Here is a 22,931-nt window from a genome sequence, read left to right as displayed (position 1 = left end):
GATTGACAGAAAACTTTACTTTTAAGAATATGTTCTTGTCCTAAATGGGAGTTACTGCATCAGGGGGTAGGTGTGGAGGGGACAAAGAAAAGTGGAAAAAAAAAAAAAAAGAAAAAGAAGAAAAAAGCCCAAAATAAACAAAATGAAAAAGAGAGAACAAAAATAAAATCCCCAAAAGACACAAAAACCTGATAAAACTTCTTTCAGAGTAGGGCTTGAAAAATTAATGTCATAAATACCCACCAAGTGTATCATTTGTGTTACCTCTGACCTTACCTACTCTAAGATGTGACCATGAACACCAAGGCATGTTGGTTGCTTCACCTTATCTCTGAGTGCAATAAAGGTCTTCTGCTAGCTTGAACAGAAGCTGCACCTTGCATGTTTTCTGCATTTGGTCAGACATACTTTGAACATTGCAATTCTGAGAAAAATTTGCTGGATACAAGAAGACCTCATCTTATTACACATTGCAATGTTATGTAATGAAAACAGCATACTTTATACATTAATTTATCTGGGGCATATTACTTAACTTATGCAGACTAAGCATATTATGAACCTAAAAGGCTTGTCAGTGAATATTGTCACTCCAATTTATAATTTAGTAAACTGTATATTAAATAGCTACCATTTATCTTTGCAAAATAAAAGACAAAAAAAAAAAAATGTTGCCAAACCATTTTATTCAAGCTGGGAGGTATTTCTCATTCAGAAATACCCTGAAAACAAAGAGATTAAGTCTAATAATTTTTATACAGCAGATATTTTTTTTGATATAGATGTAGATACAGACAGATATAGAAAGACCCATAAAATCTGAAAGAGCCTTATTTACAGTTTTGGTGATGTACAGTATATTATGGATACTCTAGACAAATAGAGGGAACAATCTGCAAGGAGTGTTAAGCCATGAACCTCTTGATTTTGCATTTTGATTTCCAGTTAATACCTGTAACAGTGGCTACACAAACTACCAGGTGCAATGTTGAAATAACAAAGTTTTCCATAAAAAATTTAGAACCTTGATGTTAAAAGCAAACCCACAAAAGCTCCACTATTTGCTGATGACAGTTAAAAGTCATTATATTGCAGATCCTGAAATCAAGCTGAGCACTAACTTCATACATTTGGAAACTAACTAGGCGAAATAAACATCTACTGACAATTTATACCCTGTTGCCAACCACAGCATTTCTATAGTCAGGTTAAGCAACCTGACCATAATTCCCCAGAAAGGCAAAGAAATATTTTCTGAAATAGGGTGCACTGACTTTTCATAAGCAAAGTGATAATAAAAACAGGACAGTTGTTCAAACAAGTAAAATTATTTACTGGAGGTTTTCCATGAGGTCAATCATCTTTTTACCTGAAAATGAATGCAAGTATTCACAAAAATGGAGATAAACGCTTTTAACTCATAGTTAGATATACGTTAGCATAAAAAACACTTTACAAAATAACAACACATGTTAATTTAAATAAATTTTAAAAACAGCCACAATGCAAGAATTTATGTTTTTACTGACTGAAGTTTCAAGCCCTATTACCCTTTCCACCTCTTTCTCCATCTACAGGAGGTTGCAGCTTACAAAGACAAGGAAATACCAAAGACAGCCTTTTCTTAGATCCAATTAGCAACTTATACCCTCAAATATTAAAAATATTAAAATAATGTTAGGCTTTGAAATCAAGGAACATTTTCTGTCCTCTATGCTCACGGATAAAGCATTGACTAGAAGTAATGCATTAGAAACCCATGAACAGTTGAAACAGTATTTCTTTTTCTCTAGGTTTCCTTGCACCACAAAACATTTACACACGAGTCTGAAAAAATTAAATTGGGTTAACAGTGACATATAGATCTAATTTTACATTATCCCAGAATGAAATGAGAACCTTTTATTATTTTTTTTTAAATCCTCCAGGAAACAGTATTTGCAAGTATAAAACCATAACAGGTTGCTTTATTATATTATGACAATAATTTATGATGTAAGATCTAGAGGACTACTTATATTCCTAATAAAAGTGCATGCTCCTCATTTGTATACTGGTTCAGTAAAATATTCTAAACAGACTTCTCTAAGAATGGCATTGCCAGCTGTTATAGCTCACAACACAGTTTGCAAGCATGTATTTTATTTTGTGAGAAAATGAGAATTCAGTGTTTCAATATGTGACATACATCACATGAATCCTTATTATATTTGGACTCATCCAGTTCTTATAAGCAAGCTTAGCTTAGCTAAACTTAGTCACTGCACAACAAACCTTGTAAAGTTAATCAGTTCTGCATTCTATACCACATGAACATATAAGCAATTGGAAACACAAACTATGATAACTTACTGACAGGTATAAAATACTTTGACCAAAAAATCCCACAAAACCCAAACCACTGTAACCATGTATAATGAAGTAAGTCAAAAGTAGTTAACTGAAACTGGTTTATTGGTAATAAATGAAATGTACAACAATCCAATTACAACAATACAACAATTGATATTCAGAGGTGTCCATATGTGTGTCTGTGTTTGATTAAATCAACTAGTTATCTCAAATATTCAGCTAGTATTTTTAAGCTTTTGCCTTTTTTTGCCTGCTCCCCATCCTCCACTTAGCTCCACTGGATGGTCTCGAAATGATATCCGTTCTCTATGAGATGGACCCAAACATGATTTTTCTGGAGTAGAAATATTCTTTTCTAAACAGCAAAACAGACATGAAATTAAAAACCAACCAACCAACCAGAACTCCCTAAATTTCACTGTATTATATTCTTTCCGAGGCAATATGATATTCTTTCCAAGGCAATACTATTTCTAGGTCTAATTGACAGCACACAATTTTTATAGTTACGTATGGCTCACCATTTAAAAGAAATACATTTTCACAAATTAGTACTTTAAAAAGCAATAAACTCCTTATCTAAAAGACAGTAAAATTAATAAACAAGATGATCATATTTTTAGAAGTGCCATTATCTCTCCATTCTGAACTTAAACACTTACAGAGATACTCAATGCTTTTGACACAGAAACTCATCCTTCAAGTGGATGAAGAACTAGTTCAGAAGACATAGCTAATTAACAAGTTTTTGTGGCTATATTAGACCAAATAAAAGAGATTTATTTTGTTCAAAGCTCAGGAATACTTAAACTTAGATGCTGGATGGTGCCACAGAAAAATTTAAGAACACATAGGAGTATGTGAAACAATCACTTTCATTGTCATGCATACAGAGGCTTGAGTAATTTAGTTTCTAAAAAATTCTTCAGACAATTATTTAAATAAAATAACCAGTAGGCATGACCAAAGGTATAGTATTTCTTTAACATAAATGAACACCTGATAATATTTTTCTTTGGCATCTATAAGAAAGAAAATATCTGTGGAAGACAATCAAAACTTTGCAAGAGAATGATATGATGTTCACAATGCAGCAGTTCATGTCTGTCAGTATATGTATGTATATAAAATCCTAGCTTATAAAATAATATTTTATGAACTTTTTTCCACTTACCAAAGGAAAATATTATTACATAGTTTCAGTATCTTAGATATTTAAAATTTTTAGTACTTCTCAGTAGAAAAATTAAATTTCTCAGAATACATAGTGACAAAAAAGTAGAACATCATTCTATGTACCAATATATAAAACACACCTACAAATTTCAAAGAGTAAGAGTTTCTTTGTTTTCTCATAGATGCTTCCCTGTAGCCTGCTAGATCTAAATGTCAGGAGGTTTTCCCAGATCATAGTTTCCTTTCTTATGAATCCTTAAATTATTGCAATTGTATTTATTGTATCTATTAAACAGTTGTCTCTTTTGGCAACCAAGAGGTTTCAAGTATTTTTAACATTATCTCCATTCATCTTCTTATGGCTCTACAGATGTAGTAATTTGTTCTTTTTTACTTAAAATGTATAATTTACTCTAGATATATCTCCTAAAGATTTAAAATTCTGATATTTTGCCTTTACAGCATTCCCAGTTTCCTTGCCTTTGGATTATTTTATTTAACACCTCAAATGGTAGCAGATCTCCTTAGTACAGAAAGACTTCTGTTAAAGAGCAAAGAAAATATTTAATTAAGCTGTAAACTTTCCATTAATTATTTTGCCTGGGAACCATAATGTATTCACTGAAATTGAAACCCTCAAATTAGTAAATTAAGTGATTAATTAGTGAAACTTCAAAATAAATCCAACATGGTAATACTGTTTTTTAAATTGGATGCCTTTAATTTCAAGAAATATTTTAGGAAATTGGAAACATTGTTAAACAACAAAAATAATTAAGACTGGAATTTTTTGTTAAAATAAAAACAAAAAGGAAATAGTTATTGCACATTTAAAGCAGAAAACAAAACTGGGGCTAATTTATGCTTTTTCTGTGCCCTCATCTTCAACATGGTATCCACAGCATAGGTAAAAAAGACGTATGAATTCTTTTTTCCTATATTTTGACAAAAAATTAATTACATTATTTGTAAAACAGAGTAAAAACAGAGACTACAAAGAGCCTATCAATAATGAATTTGAAAACTAGTCTAGTAGTGATTGAGTCAATCTAGGAAGACAGTCAGTCAACCTAATCCTAACTGCCTGATCTAGATTATTTGTGGGTGAACTACCTCACTTGTTTATGAACCTCTGTGTACTGCTAAATAGTATTTTCATGGTGGATTTCAGTAATCTGTACATGTAGGGTTTTTCCCTCTCCATTTGTAATTATATACAATGTATTGGAAGGAATATATTGCCCTTACATGAATACGAAATATGTATTGTTCTTCCATTACAAAATCCAAAAGACCTGCTATATGCAGGTTTAACAAATCTCTCCCAATGAGGCTCTCCCAACATCTGACAGTCATGGGTCTCTTTTTTTTTATCTGGTCTCAGACTTCATAGCATCTGCTTTAAACTTTATTATACAATTGTGACCTAGACAAACTGAATTGAAGCACAGACTAACTGTATTCTTTCTTTCCATCCTTTACACAGTTCTCAGCACTATTCAGCCAAAGAAAAGGAAAGCCATTGCAGAGAATGATCAACTGATTTGGAATGAAATATCTACAGAGGGGTTCGTTGTAAATCACTGTAAATCATTCCCTTCATACATCCCATCTTTCCATCTTTGAAATTGGCATAATTATGTTTGCACTTCTGATAAAGCACTTTTGATATCTACTAAATAGATAAGTAGATGGGTATTATTATCAGCTCTGGTCTTACTGAAGTGATGAAAGACAGAGCTGGCATGGAGAACCAACAGACTATTCCCTGAAGAAAAATTCTCAAGGACAGATAAATCACACCAGCACAGTGCAGTTTGCTTACTTCTATTCATGTCACAGCTATTTCTCAGATGTTACACTGGTGGCTATTGTAACTGCTAGTGGCTTTAATATTACTTATGATGTAAAAATTGTGTCCTAAAGCAAAGAAACCTCATTTATAAAGAAAGTATTAATCAAATATGAGAAAGGGTTTTGCTGTAATTCTTTCTCCTAGAGTTTAATGCAAGACCAAATAGAAAGATTAAGGAAAACATTAGAATAGGACCACAGATTCATGCAAGTTGGAAAGGACCTCTCAGATCACGGAGTCCAACCATTAACTCAGCACTGCCAAGTCCACCACTAAACCATGTCTCTAAGCATCACATCCACATGTTTTTTGAACATTTCCAGGGATGGTGATTCCAGCACTTCTCTGGTCAGCCTGCTCTAATGGTTGACCACATCTTCAGTGAAAAAAAAAAAATAATATCTAATCCAATAATGATAATCCAATAATGAATGGAATGCATTGCAAATATAGGATTTACTGATTGATCATACATATGCCCAAAAATGACTGTGCTTTCTTTTACTTCATGTCTTTTTACTACTCTAGTGAAAATCTAGGTATGAGTATTTCATGTATGCTCAAGTAAAAGCAGCTTTGCACTTAAGTGTAAAGTAAGCATCTAGGTAGAATCTTGTAAGAAGTAAAAAGAGTTACATATAAACCAAAAAAAATCCACGACTTGGTTGTTAATATCTGTGTTTACAACAGATTTTCTGATTCTGATTTTCAAACAGGCAATTTTCTTCAGAAATACTCATTAAAGATACCTCAATTAGGAAATGGTTAGAATTTTGTCAAGACCAAGGGAATGAGAGAAGACAAGAGAGTCTGGTAAGGGATGACCATGGCCCTTTGAATTAATAGACTGAACCTATAAATGTTCCTTAAAAACATAGTCTTGTTAAAAAAACAAAACAAAACACAACAAAAAACAAAACAAAAAAACACCCAACACACACACAGAAAACCCAACCAGCAAACCCAATTTCCTGAAAATCCCCAAAACATATCAAAATGAATCCTTATTATATTTTTTCTTATATTTATTGATTTGGGTTTTTCTTTGAGGGACCTTACATACTTCTCTTATAGCATTACTAATGATGTGAACAGTTTTTATGGCATGCTTGCATTTGCAATCTCCCTAAACTGCAATGTGTCCTGCAAATGAATGGTTCACATACTAGCATATGAGTGAATCATATTACTACTATAATAATTTCTTAATTGGTAAAATAAAGGTGACATTTATAGGCATATTTTGCTATAAAGAGGCAAATATTTCATTAATATGCATACATACACACATAGGTATGTACGTGTGAATTTATGATTTATGAATAATTGTAAGCATAATCAATAGTTTTATTTCATGTTATGTTCCTTAAGTGTATTTTTAGTGGGTCTTGCCCAAAGGCAGCAAGAGAAAGAGTCACACAATTTCAAGATACTATCTTGAGTATCTTTACTAAATAGAATTAGATATATATTAAATGTAAACTAACATGTTTACTAAATACAAATTAGAACAATTATATTTGGTTTACTATATACAGTACTGATATTTTTGACAACTATTATTATTACCATTACTTGTACTAGAATTAAATAGAACCTGGCAAGTATATTAAGTATAACTTAACGTGGTACATGGTTATTCTAATACCCACTGATGTGGGAACTAATCTCAGCCAAGAAAAGCAATTTAACTTCTCCTATACTAAAGCAGGCTTTGGAAGACAGGCTTTAACACTTTTTTACTGTACATTCATTTACTTCTAACAATTTAATATATGAAGCTCCAGCACGGTCTGGGAGACTTTCAGATCCCTGTATATATCAAAAAACTATTTTGAGTATGTGTTGAAAGCTTGTCTTGGCATAATGTCACATGCTTCTATTTCCAAGCAGTCACTTTTTGGTTGTTTAATCTGTATTCTGCTATCGATTTGTTCTGGTCTTTTTTTGGTTAAAGCCTGGGTCTTTTAACAAATGTCAAGGTTTACATATCCACTGTTTTGATAAGTAATGCAATATGTAATATGCTTTGAATGAAATTCTTGGTGTCCAAGAAGAAAAGCTTTGTTAAAAAGGTTATGATAGAATTTTATGATGCATAGTAGACGTCATAGGACATTTATCGATCCACCTAACATTGTGTGTCTGGAGATATAATTTATTCCAAAGTCCTTAACATATTGTATTACTTAAAAGCAAATATGGCATAAGAAGGCATGGAGAAAAAAGCCTCAAGATTTTAATGAAAGTGACCAGAACGAATCCTTAGCAGCAAAGCATTTACATCAATTTAAGCTCTGGAAAGACGGTAGGTTCAGCAGGTCTGTGAAAAAGGTAAATGTTACAATATCAGAAAAGTTAACTTTTTAATAATGTTATTTACGGCTATCTTAAAGTTGGATTTTTTTTTTTTTAGTTGCACTGTTTGCATAAAAATATGTATTGTGATGCAATTTTACATTATATTTTTTAAATTTCAAAATTATATTTAAATAGCATTGAAAAGTCTGGGGAACAATTTATATTAAATAAAACACGATATGTAAAAATATATCTCCTTTTTGTATGGAGATCTGCAGAAAAAATATAATCATGATTAATTCTTTTTAGGTAAATGGTGAATTTTGTTTGTAAATCTGCATGATTTCATGCTGCTAGGACTAGAGATTAGTTTTAAAATTTTATAGAAACAATTAATTTAAATTTCTTTGTTTACCAAACAATGATGCTCTTCTAACTAGATCATGCTGACAATTACATACTTGAATAATCTGAACTCTAAAATGTGACTCAGTCACATGGAGTTGAAAGAGATAACCATTTACAAGAATATATTAAAAACATTTATTAATTAACATTCCACACAGTTAAAATAAACATAATAAACATAGTGTTCCAAATACATTCCTGTAAAATACAGTTCTTTTCTAATTAAAAGGAAGACTTTCAGCACCACTGCTTATTAAAGCTCAATATCTATTTTTTGTACCAGCTCATCTATTTCCCCAGTTTTGATCATTTAGGATGAAATTGAGCATCTGCTTGAAATTTTCCGCAAGGTTGGTTACTTCTAAGAAAATATGTAAAATATTTATGTTGTCCTTTGCAAAGGAGATCTGAAACCTACCAAATAAAAGAGCCTTCCTTTTAGGATATGTCCAAATTTGGATCAAGTATATACAAATTGAAGTTTTCCCATGATCAGAGAAGGAATTCTTGATCTTTTGGACTACATTCACTAAAATAACAGTCAGCATGGAAACATTCTTTACCATGATATTACACGGAGCTAAGCAAGGCTATTCCTACAGATAATGTTGAAGATCGTGCTAAGTCAGGGAACTTAAAAGCCTGCTCATTTCATGCTGTCTGTGGCAGATGGAGAATAGCTGCAGGAACCATGAAGAGGGTAAGAATCCAAACTCCTACAGGAAGAAGACTGAGAGAAGAGGCAAAGGGCTGCAACTAAAATCCAAGAAAGAAATGAGACTGACTCAGAATCAAGGTGAGAGAAACTAAAGCTGACTTGGTAAACAGTACCCTGGCACAGCTGGCACAAGAGACTAGAATGACTTGACAAAGAGACTGACACAGAGCAGGGATTAAAACATGGGGAAGAAGAAAATTGTGAATTGGCACAGGAGAGCTGTGTAAGAATAAAGAAGATGGTTCCTAACTCTTGGAATTAACATAACTAAAAGAAGTGAAAATACAGGTAATAATAAGAAAGAACACAAAGGAAAAGTCCATTAAGAGACTGGGCTCAAGATCTGCCTAAACAGTACACTAAACCAGGCCATATTTGGAGGAGGTCTAAACTAGATAATGAATCTGAGGAATACTGTCAAGAATAATCTGGCTTCAAAAGGAAACACAGAGTGAGAGGAAAAAAAGTAATCAGACTGGGATCTGTAGAAACAAACAGAAGACTTGATGGCATGTGTGGGAAGGAAGAGTGGATGGGAGAGGAAGCTTATGCTGCAATAAGCTGGAGGACAGAAACAAGAATCAGTCATAGTAAAAGAAGGAATTACGGAACACAGATGTGGAAAAAACAGCAATGAAAAAGAGACAAATTAGAAGGAAAAGAAACAAGGACAGAAAGAGTGCCTTGGGAAAGAAGATCTTATAGACACATCTTTACCATCCAGTGCAACAATCTGAAGTAGCCCAACATAAATTACTGGATCTTTCAGTGCACTGACTTGAGAAATATTTTTTAATCTACTTAACAAACATCCCACAGCAAAGGAAAAATAAAACTGTTATTATTTACTCAAATCATAAGACATAAGAAATCCTTATCACTGGTCTAATGGGCCCATGGTTCTAAGTGGAAAAGTGAACTATAAACCAGTGTCTCAAAATTGAATTTGTTTGTTAAGCTGATTTCTCTTAAAAAAACCCCCACACTGAAGAACTCCCAAACCTTAGCAGAAGAGTATGAGGCTGTAAAAAACCACTTAAAATTTAGAATGTGTCTCTGTGTATCTGTTCTTGAATTATTTTCATAACTGGAAACACAGATGATGAAAATACATGAGACCATGTATCATTTTTTCTCCCTAGCCTTTTAAATTCAATGAAAGCAAATTCTACATGCCTTTTAAAATTTGCATTTAGGTAATTTTTTAATATGCAACCTCAAAGTGAATTAAGCAGTATTCTGTAAGATGTCATTCTGTAGTGTGTTCAAAAAGATTAGGTATATATTGTTTGATAGTTAACCAATACATAGAAAAATATGTATGCAGGAAAGAAATATGCACAAGAAACCCCTTGGTAAAATATGCGCAAATTCATAGAGAGCTTAAAAATGAGATACTGATTACACAGAGAGTTTTTACAAATCCTGAATGATAGACAACAAAACTAGAATATATAGACAATAGTGATGCTAGGAAGAAAGGAACAGGAAAGAAGGAATTTTGTAAAGTGAATCTGTACCATACATTGCTTATGACAAAGCTGAAGGGTTTCTAACAATACTCATTATGAAAGGGAGGCAAAAAAACCAAAACAAGGTGGGGGTTTCTGTCAAGAGCAAAAAGAATTGAGTAAGATTTGAAAAGAAAGTGAAATAAAAGTTACTGGTTTTTTTTCTGAGATGGAAGACTTTACACTGTAAGAAAGGCATAATTAAACTTCATTAATTCATTTTCACTGACTAGCAGAATGTAAAGTTTTGTTTACTGGAGAGCAAAAACTGACAAATGTTTTTTACCGGAGATATACATGGGCCTACTTTTTGAACTAAGGGTAACAAAGGAATGAGGAGGTTCAGTTTCTAATTAATTGAATTTTTTTTTTCCTGGAAAGCAGTTTTACTGATATCAGAGGCTTCCTGAAAAGCTAGAGTTCAGGTAGGAAAAGAATTAAGAATTCTGAGCAGTATTTTAAGTAGCAGATGCACAGCTCCCATTGCATTTCCCTTTCAAATTTTGGTCAGAAGACTGCAGTTCCCAAGGCAAATATAATGAACATAAAGTTTAAATTTGCAGAGAAAAGAAAACCCCAAAATTGTGATGACAGTTAGACAATGTAAATATGTAGGAGACTCATTTATATGTCCAACATTGGTTGGCCAGAAACAGATTAGGATGATAGAAGGTAGTTGATTATCATAGCCTACTCACAAATTGGATATTAGGATATACAAAGAATCATACTTTCTAGCTGGGTATAAAAATGCTAAACTTCTAACTCTTGCAAAATATTTCTATGCTCATCTTGCAACTTAATAATGACTACAATTCTACTGTTCAGGAAAGTATTAAAACAAAAAATGCAACCAGAAATTCACACCAATGTTTATGAAGTTAATAAAAATGGTAAAGAATGGTCAGACCCGCCTGCCTCCCAACCAGCCTCACCTCAAAAAAGTAACATCAAGAAATAGAAAAGAAAAACTCGTTACAAGGGAGAAAAAAGCAGTCACTATGAAGGAATATTATATTCCTTCTAGAACATAATATAAGTATGTTCTTAGATCATAATGTACTGGCCATTGCCAGAAGCAAAGTCTGAAATTAGACAGATAACTATTTACTCCAGCTGAACAATGGCTACTCTTTCTTTAGGTTATACATTTTTTTTTTTTAAAACATTTGGCCAATTTAATGAACAGTTAGTTTTCCGTTTGAACATGTAACAGGGAAGCAAATCAAATACTTTTAAGTAAACAAACGCTTTCCTTAAACTGAGATATACTATGTTAAAAGCATTCCTTTTATTACTAAATTAATTTATCTTTGTCAAGGCACAGAATTAAGTTAGTTTAGGATTAATCTATCCCATACAAATTTTTCAGAAAAAATAGGAAATTTGGCTTTTAAAAAACTTAAAATTGTTTAATCCAGAATTCAAAGAACCTGCCTTTGGAAAAAGAGATCTACAGAAAAAAAATAAAAGTTGGGAAGTTCACAGAAATATTTCTTAAAATCTTCACTTAACCTTTTTAAAATCCCCTGTGAATTAAAAGTTAATAACTTTTAAGTGTTGTATGTTTTGCCCTAAAAAACACATGATAATTCATATATCCCTATACATATGAAAGGTATTTTATATCAGTATCACACGAATTTGAGAGGGTTTTTTTAGTAAATATATTTAAGAATCCATTATTTTGTATTTCTAGACTTTCCAGCCTGTAAGATCTCAACAATTTATTGATACAATTTCTAAATTACAATTTATATATAAGGAACATGTATGATACACCCAAAAAACAGCTCTTGATCCCTAACAATAATTGAATTCTGAGGAGCAACCACAACCATGGATGTTGGAAAGTGAACTCAGTGACACTTCATTAATTAAAGCTTGTCAAATCATTGAGGTTGAGATCTCCTGAAAACATGGCACAAGAACTTGATTTAAGAATTTATTGAAATGACAGCACATCTAAGGTCACAGCATCTTTATAATAGTCTGCAATACAACTGCAGGTTAAATCAAAGGGAACACGCCTACTAAAGCACTGAAACAGCTCATAGGCATCTTCATTTAATATTTCAGAAGGCAAAACCAAGAGAGACTATAGAACAAGGAAGCATTTAATAACAAATACATTCTCAGTAAAGGTAAATTTATAGTGTTTTCAGATTCAGGATATCATGGGGCTAAATGATTTATTCTGATCATTGAGAAGCAACAGTCTGGCAAACAGAAATAATGTAGTAAACATGTTTCTATACTGCATATGAAATGTACAAAGGTGACAGCAATGTTTGGTTTTATATATCATAAGCAATGCAACTGAATGTATGATCACTGTTGAATTTCTTAAATCCACAATGATAAAAGTTATATATACACATATGCAGAAATATATTTAAAAAGACATAAAATCTGGGCTTTTTTTTTTTCCTTAGTTCCTGGACTACTGAAATAAGAATGAATACATAGGTATGGTGGAGTAGAGGTGTGTTTTTTTAAAGTATACCAATATTAGCAGACATTGTAAACTCTCTCCCTCTCTGTACCCCTGCCCTCCCACATTTATGACTCTGCCTTTTGGTTGTTCTTTCCTGCTCCTTTCCTAATCACTCCTTTTTGAAGGTCTAATGAAATGATACTTTTTTCTTTTCCAAAGAAAAATCTGTTCCCAAGATCCACACAGGCAAGTTCCACATGTCGAAAGAGTTCATATTAATTTATTTTTGAATGGAGTTACAGTATAGATTACAGTCTGAGTTATACACTAATATGAATGAAGTGGATACTATTTAACCCAATTATTCAAGATACCGACACATTCTATTCTGGATGTATGAATATAATGATAATTTTGTCATTGACATCAGTAATTTTGAGTTGTCTCACCTAAATTCAGGATCTCAGAAGTTAGGAATCTCATCTAATTTAAATGTCATCACCAGCCAATGGAGAAAAACAAGAAAACTAAAGACATAATTTTTTCTTTTCTAAGATGGCAGGCACAAAGACAGAATTATGTTCTTTCTCCACTGGTACAATTAAACTATTATGATGAATTTTATGTAATCTAATTTTATGAATGTAAATCAAATGAATAAGCATAAACATATTGAGTCACCATTAATTTTTGCTTGTGGTGAAGTAATGTAAATAAACCTTTATTCTAAAGCCTTTACAAAGTATGTCAGGAAAATAGAGATTTCAGGTATTTTTACATGTTTTTCTTGAATTTTATTTTTTTTTTATTGAAAGTGGAAATTCAGAATATATGAAAACATAATCAAAAAGTAAATCCAGCAATTTATATAAATAAATTATATGAAGTACCCGATTTCTATTTTGACAACATTTCAAGAATGAAGAAACATTACTTAAAAAGTTTTAGGAATTTTGATAATTTTCCAGAAGTTACTTTGTACAATTTATGTTTTCTGTAATGTGCTTATGGGAGGTTTATGTTTTTCCTTATTTGAAAAAAATAGTACATTATATTATCAGAATCAGCATTTCTTCAGTTATATTACACAAAATAGGACATGAAACTCAATATTCTATAATTTTATAACATTCAAGAATTATTTTTTTTTTTTCTCTCTATAGATTCTTTTGTTACCTTCCATGGTATTAGAGTGATAAAACTATAAGGCTTTCAAAGGATCCTCTACTACTGAGTATAATAAGTTCAGTGGGATCATATACTACAGCATAACTGGTAATCAACATGGCAGAAATCTGTGCCGTGATTTGTGATATGTGTTTTGGGGCTCAGGTAACAAAACATGCATTTTCCAAAGCTCTTTTGAAAAAAAAAAATTAGACAAAGATTAAAAAAAAATCTTTTTTCATACTTGAGGGAAAATTTCTCAGGACTCAGATATGAGAGGAGCTACAATACAATCACAAGGAACTTCCAATTAAAATCACAAGAGGAAAGTCTACTGATCTAAAGTTTTTAAACAGAACTCTAGCAAATGTATGAAAAGGCTTTAGATAAAAAAAGAAACAGAAAGATAAGCAGCATGTGTTATTAAGGATTCCAAGCATGTTCAGTTCTACTTAGCATTTTAAAGTGATCTTTAATACTGATATTGAGAAGAACCATAACTTACTTGAGGATCTTGCTGAGTGTCTGTGTGGCGGCTTATTTTTTTCTCTGTTCTCAGTCAAAGCACTTCCACCGGCCATGGAAACAAGGTCTAAATCCATGTCTTCTCTGCTTACAGGGCTTGCCTGGAAGCAGTGGGAGAGAATGTACACAATCATGAAACAAAATATAACATTTTCTGAATGTAGCTCACATTACTCCAAATAAACAAACAGGGTCTGTCAAACAACCTTCTTCAAAATGATACCACAATCCTTTTTTGTTGCCTAGGCTGAACAAATGCACTATGTCAAAGCATTTTTGTAAATAAGAGCCGATCTTAAAATTGTGGTTTGTGATCTGAGTCAATGCAACAACAAAAGAAAACATTTTAGTACAGTAATTTTGAAGAAAATCAATCTAGCAGAGGGCTGATGAAACCTTAAACAGCTTAAGATCATTTACTGACCAGTCTATAATTTAAGTTATAGTTGAATGTCAGAGATGTCATATTGGATTATTTCCTGCAATATTTATGCTTTATCCAGGACACTTCAATCAGTCATGGGCCCAGTGAGTAATTTAATCTTTTAGGTTTTTTGCTAATTAACCATAACCATCAGACAGCATTTTAATTATACTTTAGGCAAGAGTATTATATTAATTATAAACTTCTAACATCCAGCGGTGGCATGTTTTGGCATGAGGCATGTTACCTGCACACAAATATGCCAAAAGAAAAACGAAAATCATATTTCATTTTAGCAATGCTGTTTGGGAACATGTAGGGCAAAGTTTAAAAACTGACCTGGAAGATACCACCCACTGTAAATTGAAGATTGTTATTTTTGCAGAAACAACTTCACATTTACTGAAGAATGTAATGAAAAGCTATTCAGCACCAAAAGCAGCCTCTAACAATAACTAGATACTGAGGGCCAGTAACAATGATGGAGAAAAATCAGACACTGCTGATGAACAATCTACAAAATCCAAACTGTAGAGTCAGACAACTGGAAGTACTTAATGTAAGGGTATACTTCTCTTGTCTCTGGATCTTCAGAAGTGAAGTCCAGAAAAGCAGATTAAGTCTTTCCCCTTGTTGGAGTGAAGAGCTAGGTGTCTTTCAGAAGCTAGGTGTTTAACTGGGTATTTCTTTTTTAACATAAAAACAAACTATAGAAAAGGAAAGACTCTGCTAGTGGTAATGTAACTAAACTTTTGCCTAACATTGTAGTAGCAAGACTGCTCAACCAGGTATCAAGAGACTGGGTCTCAACTCCTTCTTCAGGGGGCTAAAGCCCACAGCTCCCTTTTTCTCAGGAAAGTGCTGTTACCATGAAGTTGTAGGCCATTCTGGAGGAGACAATTTCCAGACTTCCTGTTCAAACTACCTCACTGTACCAAAAGCAGCACTGCACCAGTGCAGACAGGCTTTGTAGTCCAGTCTAACTGAGAGAACTCAGATGAAATGGAGACCTGTTTCATTTCCTTGTCTTTACTCAGTCACTGTTTAATGTAAAATTCATTAAAAAGTCCATGCATTTTCAAACCAAAAACCCTAAAGATACAGAGATTTTACACTCTTCCTTAGTGATTGTATACCCTTTGTGTCTGCACAGAAAGTTTATCCCTTGTTTTCTGATGCTTACTTTTATATGTTTAATGATGAGGAATTTAAAGTTTTGCTTTGCACAGCTAGTCTTTATTATTGCTGTAAACATCAATATTTTATTTTCTCTTCCATAGCAGAGCCAAGAAACTTTGAAAAAAAAAGTTTTACCCTGCCAATTATTTCTCTTTCTTTTGGCCTTAATATTTACAGTTGCTTTAAGCTTGTGAGAGCTTCCTATGTTCAAAATCTTTAAACTAAAAGCTTTTAGTCTTTCACTAGTAGAAATAATCCAATGATTGTGATGCTCAAAGAGATTCAAACCAAGGGAACTGATCATTCTTATTTCTATCTATCATATTTATTTATATCTACTTGTTTCAACACACAAAAGAAGTTTTTTAATGTCCCAATTCCCAAAGACCCAGGAGACCACAGAATTTTATACATCTAGCCTTTCCATGATTTTATTATCCCATCCCTACCATCCTAGAAACTAAGGCTTCATTGTCTTGTAGACAATATTCAGGTTATATGCTAGATTTTAATAAGGCTGTCTTGATCTCTGATGTAAAATATTTGTTATTTTATTTCAAATAAAGATAAGTGTTTTCACTCAATTACAGTCAGAGTAATATTTAAGGTTGTATTAATTACTGAAGCAAACTTAATTCTGGCCTTTTAAGAAGCTGACTGAAAGTCCTCTGAAGTTAATTAAAACCTTCCCAATTTTATTTATGACTTAGAACCAAAATTTGGAAGAAATTTAGGATACTGGCAGTTTTTTGCAGTCCTTAGTATTGGACTTCCATCTGTAGTGATCATCACAGTTAACTCTTCACACTTTTTGCTATTTTTTTTATTACCACAAACCTTTCTTATTAAGTAATTGAAAATTAATATCAATCAGGAGGAATCTTTGCCTTGAAGACAGCTTTGCATTTGTATATTTGTCTAGGTAAAATTATCAAGAAGTTCCGTAACCTTCAGAGATAAAAGATGTTTTGAATTCAATTTGCACCTAAATGATTGGACAGACTGATCAATAGTGAAAGGGTTTAACCCTGTAGGTAACTTAAACTTCATAAAAAAAGAATCAATAAGTCTATCTGACCTGCCATTCCACAAAATCATATTAATTTAAAATAGTTTAAACTGTAAGTCAGCATGCCTTCCTGAGCACTGCTATGGTATTACTAGTGAGAAAAATCACCAAAATGACCAAGATTAACATAATAAGGTATAAGATTTACTGCAGGTTGCTACACAGCAATAATCCCCAGTGAGAAGACTTTACTCTTTTATACAACCATTGAAATCCAATTTTGTATCCATGAAAAAGAAAGACTTAAATTACTGGAATGTGCAAAAATATCATTTAGAAAATTATATGAAGCTTTCAGAATGCAGGGAACACTTATGGAACATATAAAAAGAAGGGATTGTATAGCACATCAGAAAACTTCATGATTGAGCATATGGCATCGGAATAAACTAATGGAAATGCCAAGGAATGCTTTCCTCTTCTTAAACTTGCTCTCTCTCTCTGTCTCTCATTTTGCTTTTAATATATATTTTCCACTTTCAGTTTACAATAACTTTTTTGATAATGATTGCAGCTGTTAACTTGATTTTTATCATGATTTCATAGCTTTTAAATAAGCTACTGTGCCAAAGCAGTAGGAGTATGTTCACATTTCAACCTTTAAGAGAGAACTCATATAAATTTTAAAACCAAAATTCTCCAGCTGTCTGTGTGTACAAACCACATCATTATTTCCTGCCTGTATAGTACTGGTTTCTGCATTAGAGATACATTTTATTCCATTTTCTATTTTCTGAACACTCTATTGCATTTTTCTCTGTATTTCATTCATGTGGAACAGCTATGTTATTATGTGGCACAGGCTGTGACAATTCCATAACTTTGCCAGTTATGTGGGCACACCACATAATACCATTGTGGGATTGCAGCAGTATTTTGTGGACAGAACTGCTTAGTGTAAATAACATACAATCTACCTATGCGCACATATGCTTACCAATAATTACATAATATGTAATTTAGATAACATTATTAAATTATGATTTGCTCAATTTTCTGTTTTAGACTCCACCTAACAAATAACTATTGGTGCTGCTGCAATCAAACCCTACAACAGACATTTGGTTCATGATTTCAGCCATTTAAATTTTAGAAGAACCTAAGAATTGGACACACTTGCCAGAGAAAAATATTTGACAAAATCTGTCTTAAAGAAAACAGCAACAGTAACATGTAGGGCTTAAAAGGATTACATTTTCTTCAAAGGTTAATTTTATGAGAACCATATATTTGAGAATTTTATGGAATCATTTCCAAAAGGTATAAATTGCATGGGTTGTGAAGCTAAAGAGGGAAGAGGGTAGAAAGGGGCAAGATTGCTCAGAGAACAAATGAGGCACATCATCTAACTGGGAAGTACTTCTTATGCAGTATTTTACATCATCTATATGAGTATAAAATACTAATTCTGCCAGGCTTCTAAATTTTTTCCCCATTTTTTAAACTGTACAAAATTTTATCCATAAGAATATTGCTAATTTGCCAAAATGTAAAGTCTATACATATGGAAATGGAGTGAGTATATATTGGCCTGTAGGTATCACAACTGCTTGCTGTTAAAGGAACTTTTGGGCATCTCTGACACAGTCTTTCAATTTCGTAAATCTTCAAACTGTTAAATTGCTCATATTTCCCTTCCTGCCAATTTACTGAACTACCTGTTTCAGAAAATCCCCTTTTTTAAAATACTGCAAAAAGAATGAATCATGAAAAGAGCAGAGACCATTTTAATATCTAAAAAAGTTTTAAAAAGAAATTGTAGGAATAAGTCTGACTTCACACAATGTTTTTAATAATGTCACCATATTAATATACAATTCCAACTCACTGTATTTCAATAAATGACATTGAAGGCATATTAGAATGATTTAGGGATGTTATACACAGAATTGGAGAATATTTAAAGTTGTTCAATTGACAAGAATACATATTTTCAGTAAATAATGTAGCTGGTACTGATTTATTTTTTTAAATCTTTTTTTTGCAAATGCAGATTTAGAAGCTTTAAAAAACATACAGTAGCATTTGATGTCTTAAAAACAAACTCAGTGTCAGATCATGAAGCTAGAACCCAATGCACCTCCACGGGCTTCTGTGCTAAAATATTTTCTTCTTATCTCCATCAGGGGATGGCTTGATTGTCAAACAGACATAACACTACAGAATTATATTAATCCAAAAATTTTTCTGTTTTTACACCTGGTATGGACATGAATTACCTGAATTCTGCAAAATCCCACAAAGAAACAAGTTCTTACCACAAGTTGTACTTGTCTATTGTCACATATCGCAGGATCTATCTTAGGCAAAAAATGACAGCTGGGAAAAATGTAGAACAAAAATTTCAGTAACTCCCACTGTACTGGCCTCACTAAAATACCTGCACAAAATCTTTGCAGGAAAAATCCTGCTTAATTATTTAAAACAATTCCATGATTAAGATGTATCAGAGAAATTAATATTAACTGATAAAGTATCAGAACAATTACTATTAATTTTCTTGTACTTGATTAAAAAAATAATTAACAAGTGTTTATTCAAATAATAGAATATTAAGTTAAACCATTCTAACCAGCATCACTCTTTGTATGTGCTCACATAAATTGTAGAAAAGCCAGGTTTCATGTTACTTTTTGTAGGAATAAAATTGTTTTCAGTTGAATAAGTATGTCAGCTGTTCTAAATTGTCTACCAATGAAGTTTGAATGGAGATCGGTTGGACTTTTGGCACATTAAAAAAATGATATCATGACCCTTAAAAAAGTCAGAACAAATACTACCACATAGCATACACCTGCAGAGGTAGCACAATAATAGTTAAGAAAATTCTTTTATAAATTTCTGTGTCTTACTTTCAAACATCATTTTGTTGAATACATGTTGTATTCCAGTGTTTTCATTCAAATTAAAAGTCATGGAAGTTATCTTAAACAAACACTTTGAGTATTTCTCTACAATGGACCATGGCTGAAAGATAAATATTTCTGCAAAGTCAGATAGATATTTCCTAAGGAATATATCTGTCATATAGTTTCTACAGTCATTGATACAAGCAGGATATGTGCCATATTTTTCTGCACAAGACAGAAAAATTTGCAGCCCATTTAATTATAAATACATTTTAAATGAAAACAATAATAAAATTAATATACTAAACCCATTGCTTGCTTACTGACACTTTGTTTGGTTTTCTTAGAGATGCTTGGCATTGTGTCTACTAATGACTTCATTAAGATACTAATGCCTTATATTGAATTTATGACCAAAATTTACCTACAATGTTCTTCATGTTAGTTTAGGCAACATGAACCTTTCCTTTAACTGTATTGACATTTTACCTGTTTAATAACCAAAACTGAACATAGAAGGAACATGTTTACAATGTTTTAGTACAATGTAGTATAAAGATGTAAACACCAGGTTTATATTTTGAAGACAAAATATAAATACCCATTATTTAGCTAAAAAGAAAAGTATTTTTTTTAACTTTCTTAATCAAATCTAACAATATAGCTAATGTTACAGTTGATTTAATTACATAAAACCATAATGTATATCAATAACATTATAAAATATATGATGAATAAGCACCTTTTTCTACACTCTTTGCAGTCAAAAACCCACTGCATTGCTAAAGTAAAACTAAGTAGTTATTTGTTATAAGATTCTGAACATTTTATAATTTCAATTTCTATGTGGAAGAAGTATCTATACAATGACTGCCAGTTCTAAAGGGTGCCATATTTGGGACCTGGAAATATGGTGCATTGTCTGCTAGCTGCAAAGTCATGTTTATTTTAGAACCATTAACTTAGGTTTCACTTTACAAGACAAATTTAAAATAAAAAAAAAATCTAATTTAAAGGCGATGACCTCACCACTTCGTATTTCTGGAACTGGCTGCTTCATAATCCAAAAGCTGTGCATGAAGCCATTGATATGTGAAGCCTTTACTCTGTAATTTCTCATCTAAAGTAGTATCCAGCTGAGAAATTTCTTTACCTGGGGAAGAAGAGAGATACTTCTGTCTTTCATCATTATTTTAAAATATATTTTCTTTAAGATTTCCTAGATAAACTTGGAACCTATGGCTTCTTGGAAAAGAAAAAAGGCAATTACTTCACTTTCATGAAGAGTACTACTATTCAAAATGTCTTCAGATATATTTAAGAAATAATTTTGTATTAGTTTTAACTTTATGGTTTGTTTTTTCTTTTGGGATGTAATATCAGCCTTCTGAAAAAATTTATTTTATTGGGAAATAAATCTATCCTTTGTGACGAAATTCATGTTGAAGTATATATTATGCATAAATTGCTTGTTATGGCTGCCACGAATGTTGCTTATTGTGCTATCTCCATAATTAAAAATATGCAATCATTTATACTTACAATTCTAATTAGCAATCTATAAGGTTAAAAAAACAAATCACCATTATATGCAAGAGTCGACACACGGAAATCTTATTACCCTTATCTGTCTTTTACTGATATTATCTATTAAAACATTTAGGACATCTTAATGGCAATTTCTGATTTGGATTCCAAAGCAGTTGAATCTATGATATTATTTTTCAGAAAATACTACCTACTTCTGGATCACAGAAGACATCTAAAGATAGAGAATAAAACAGTGGCATTATGGGAAAAAAATAAAACGTACAGTTCTGGAGATCCTTCAGTTTTGGGACCATACTGCTGAATAACAAACCCGGTTAGAAGCATCAGGAAGAGGATGCCAGAATTGGAAGAGTGGCCAGAGGCACCATCATTGTTGCATGGTGATGTTCATGGATTAGAATAATTTTTTATTTTCTACCCTCATACATCAACTTTTAAAGTTGTATTTTTTTAGCATCTTCAACTCAGGGCTTTTATGAGACATTTGAAAGCTTTTTTCTTTTTTTTTTGGTACAAATATTTTTTGTTTTTCTCTTTGAAATTTCAGATAACACTGATAACATATCAGTTATCAAATAATTTATTAACATAATTTCAGATAACACTGAGTTATCACCTCTGTTACTAATTATTCCCTTATTTTTTTTTTTCTTTCAAAGATTCTTCTTTCATCACTGACAGGAGAATATGGTAGGTGCTAGAAGGTTTTTAGTAAACTGCAGGAACGTTTGAACCAGCAAAGACCACTTAACATCAAGTCCATTTGCTCGCTGTGGATGATTTAACTTTCAGTAACTGCAAAGGGATGGCAGGGGATGGGGACAGAGATATCAAAAGTGACATAATTTTCATTCATGTTTTGACTTTATAAACTGAAATTATAGGATAATCACCAATTCACCTTTTAAGGGGTTTGGTACATTACCTGTAGTATTTTTTAAACTTATAATTTACTTTGCATAAACTGCAAAATATAGCTCCTCACTGGCATTTTACCTAGCTTTGCCACGAGCTCATTGCTTTCTAATTTTATCTCTAAGTCAAAGTATCAAAGCTGCTTATTTCATAGTCTGAAATACAAATGTTTTTCGTTTATTTGTCTTAATATAGGGAATCTCTATTCAAACCAAATCCACTTCTTAGGCTGAATGTGTTCAAGGCAAGGTCCTGGTCAAGAATATAAAGTCACATATGTCTTGCTAGCCACCCACAGACTAGAATGCAGGCAGAATTGATCCTTATTTGATGTAAAGAACTCTCATTTAGCTCCCTAAGAAGCCAGAAAATTAAAATCTTGGATGGACAGCCACTATATCTATGCAAATGAGGGTGTGAGGGCTGACTAAAAAACTTAAGCAGTGAATTACTTAATCGGTGCCAAATATTAAAAGACTGATAATTACACTGTT

The 22,931-nt window shown here is 32.1% G+C and overlaps 1 protein-coding gene across 2 annotated transcripts in view; it reads right to left on the bottom strand.

The window, feature by feature from the left end:
- Positions 1 to 679: 679 nt before the first annotated feature.
- LRRIQ1 (leucine rich repeats and IQ motif containing 1) overlaps positions 680 to 22,931 on the bottom strand; it is a 105,141-nt gene continuing 82,889 nt past the window's right edge. For both annotated transcript variants that reach the window (XM_019006833.1, XM_019006835.1), the window contains 4 exons: positions 21,001 to 21,124; positions 19,381 to 19,441; positions 14,431 to 14,551; positions 680 to 2,707 (listed from right to left, as the gene is read on the bottom strand). In XM_019006833.1, coding sequence (XP_018862378.1) covers positions 2,568 to 2,707; positions 14,431 to 14,551; positions 19,381 to 19,441; positions 21,001 to 21,124 — 446 coding nt within the window. In that variant the 3' untranslated portion in view covers positions 680 to 2,567. The remainder of the gene's footprint in view (positions 2,708 to 14,430; positions 14,552 to 19,380; positions 19,442 to 21,000; positions 21,125 to 22,931) is intronic.

The sequence above is a fragment of the Parus major genome, chromosome 1A (assembly GCF_001522545.3).
Source record: "Parus major isolate Abel chromosome 1A, Parus_major1.1, whole genome shotgun sequence".
In the NCBI taxonomy this organism is placed as follows: Eukaryota; Metazoa; Chordata; class Aves; order Passeriformes; family Paridae; genus Parus; species Parus major.
This window is presented reverse-complemented; position numbering and strand designations above follow the sequence as displayed.